The following is a 1,133-nucleotide window of genomic DNA, read 5'->3' as shown; positions in this document are numbered from 1 at the left end:
TAATAAATCAGCATGAAAAGTGACAATCAGAGTTTCTTTTGGGATTCCCCTAAGAACTTCATCCTGCTGGGTGTCTCTGACAGGCCATGGCTGGAACTGCCTCTTTTTGCGGTCCTTCTAGTGTCTTACATTCTGGCCATGTTGGGCAACATTGCCATCATCCTGGTGTCCAGGCTAGATGCCCAGCTCCATAGCCCCATGTACATCTTCCTCAGCCATCTGTCCTTCCTGGACCTCTGCTACACCACTACAACTGTCCCACAGATGTTGTTCAATATGGGCAGCTCCAGGAAAACCATCAGCTATGGGGGCTGTACGATACAGTACGCAATTTTCCACTGGTTGGGCTGTACGGAGTGCATCGTCTTAGCTGCCATGGCCCTGGACCGTTATGTAGCCATCTGTGAACCCCTCCGGTATGCTGTTATCATGCACCGCCCTCTCTGCCAGCTGCTCGTGGCTGTGGCCTGGGCCAGTGGCTTTGGCAACTCCTTAGTTCAGGTGGTCTTGACAGTGAAGTTACCTTTCTGTGGGCAACAAGTGCTAAACAACTTCTTCTGTGAGGTGCCAGCCATGATCAAGTTGTCATGTGCTGACACAGCTGTGAATGACGCTACATTAGCTGTGTTGGTGGCTTTCTTTGTGCTAGTCCCCCTAGCTCTCATCCTTCTCTCCTATGGCTTTATTGCCCATGCAGTACTCAGGATCCAGTCTTCCAAGGGACGACACAAGGCCTTTGGGACCTGTACTTCCCACCTGGTGGTGGTTTCCCTCTTCTACCTACCTGCCATTTACATGTATCTGCAACCCCCTTCCAGCTACTCCCAAGAGCAGGGCAAGTTTATCTCCCTCTTCTATTCCATAATCACACCCACTCTCAATCCCTTCATCTATACCTTGAGGAATAAGGATGTAAAAGGAGCCCTGAGAAGACTCCTGGAAAGGATCTGGAGGATCTGCAGATGAAGAACTGAAATGTGGCAATTTCCATTCATTAAAGAACTTTTAATAAGTGTATTATGTGCTCAGAGCATCTTTCACTTAATGAATTAATAATGAAACAGTATAGGTTTTTGAGAATTCAGAGAGACCCAAAAATCCCATCCAAAATATCTTACCTCCTACATACTTAC

At 47.6% G+C, this 1,133-nt stretch overlaps 1 protein-coding gene across 1 annotated transcript; it reads left to right on the top strand.

Annotated features, from left to right (window-relative positions):
- The first annotated feature begins 12 nt into the window (after nt 1-12).
- LOC103213634 (olfactory receptor 2B11) lies at nt 13-966 on the top strand. Its single transcript, XM_007959364.1, has one exon. The coding sequence runs from the start codon at nt 13-15 to the stop codon at nt 964-966; it is 954 nt and encodes a 317-aa protein (XP_007957555.1).
- The last annotated feature ends 167 nt before the right edge of the window (nt 967-1,133 follow it).

This window comes from Orycteropus afer, unplaced genomic scaffold (genome assembly GCF_000298275.1).
Source record: "Orycteropus afer afer isolate SDZICR_OR568_19922 unplaced genomic scaffold, OryAfe1.0 scaffold21975, whole genome shotgun sequence".
NCBI lineage: Eukaryota > Metazoa > Chordata > Mammalia > Tubulidentata > Orycteropodidae > Orycteropus > Orycteropus afer.
The sequence above is the reverse complement of the archived record's forward strand: the minus strand, read 5'-3'. Positions and strand labels throughout refer to the sequence as shown.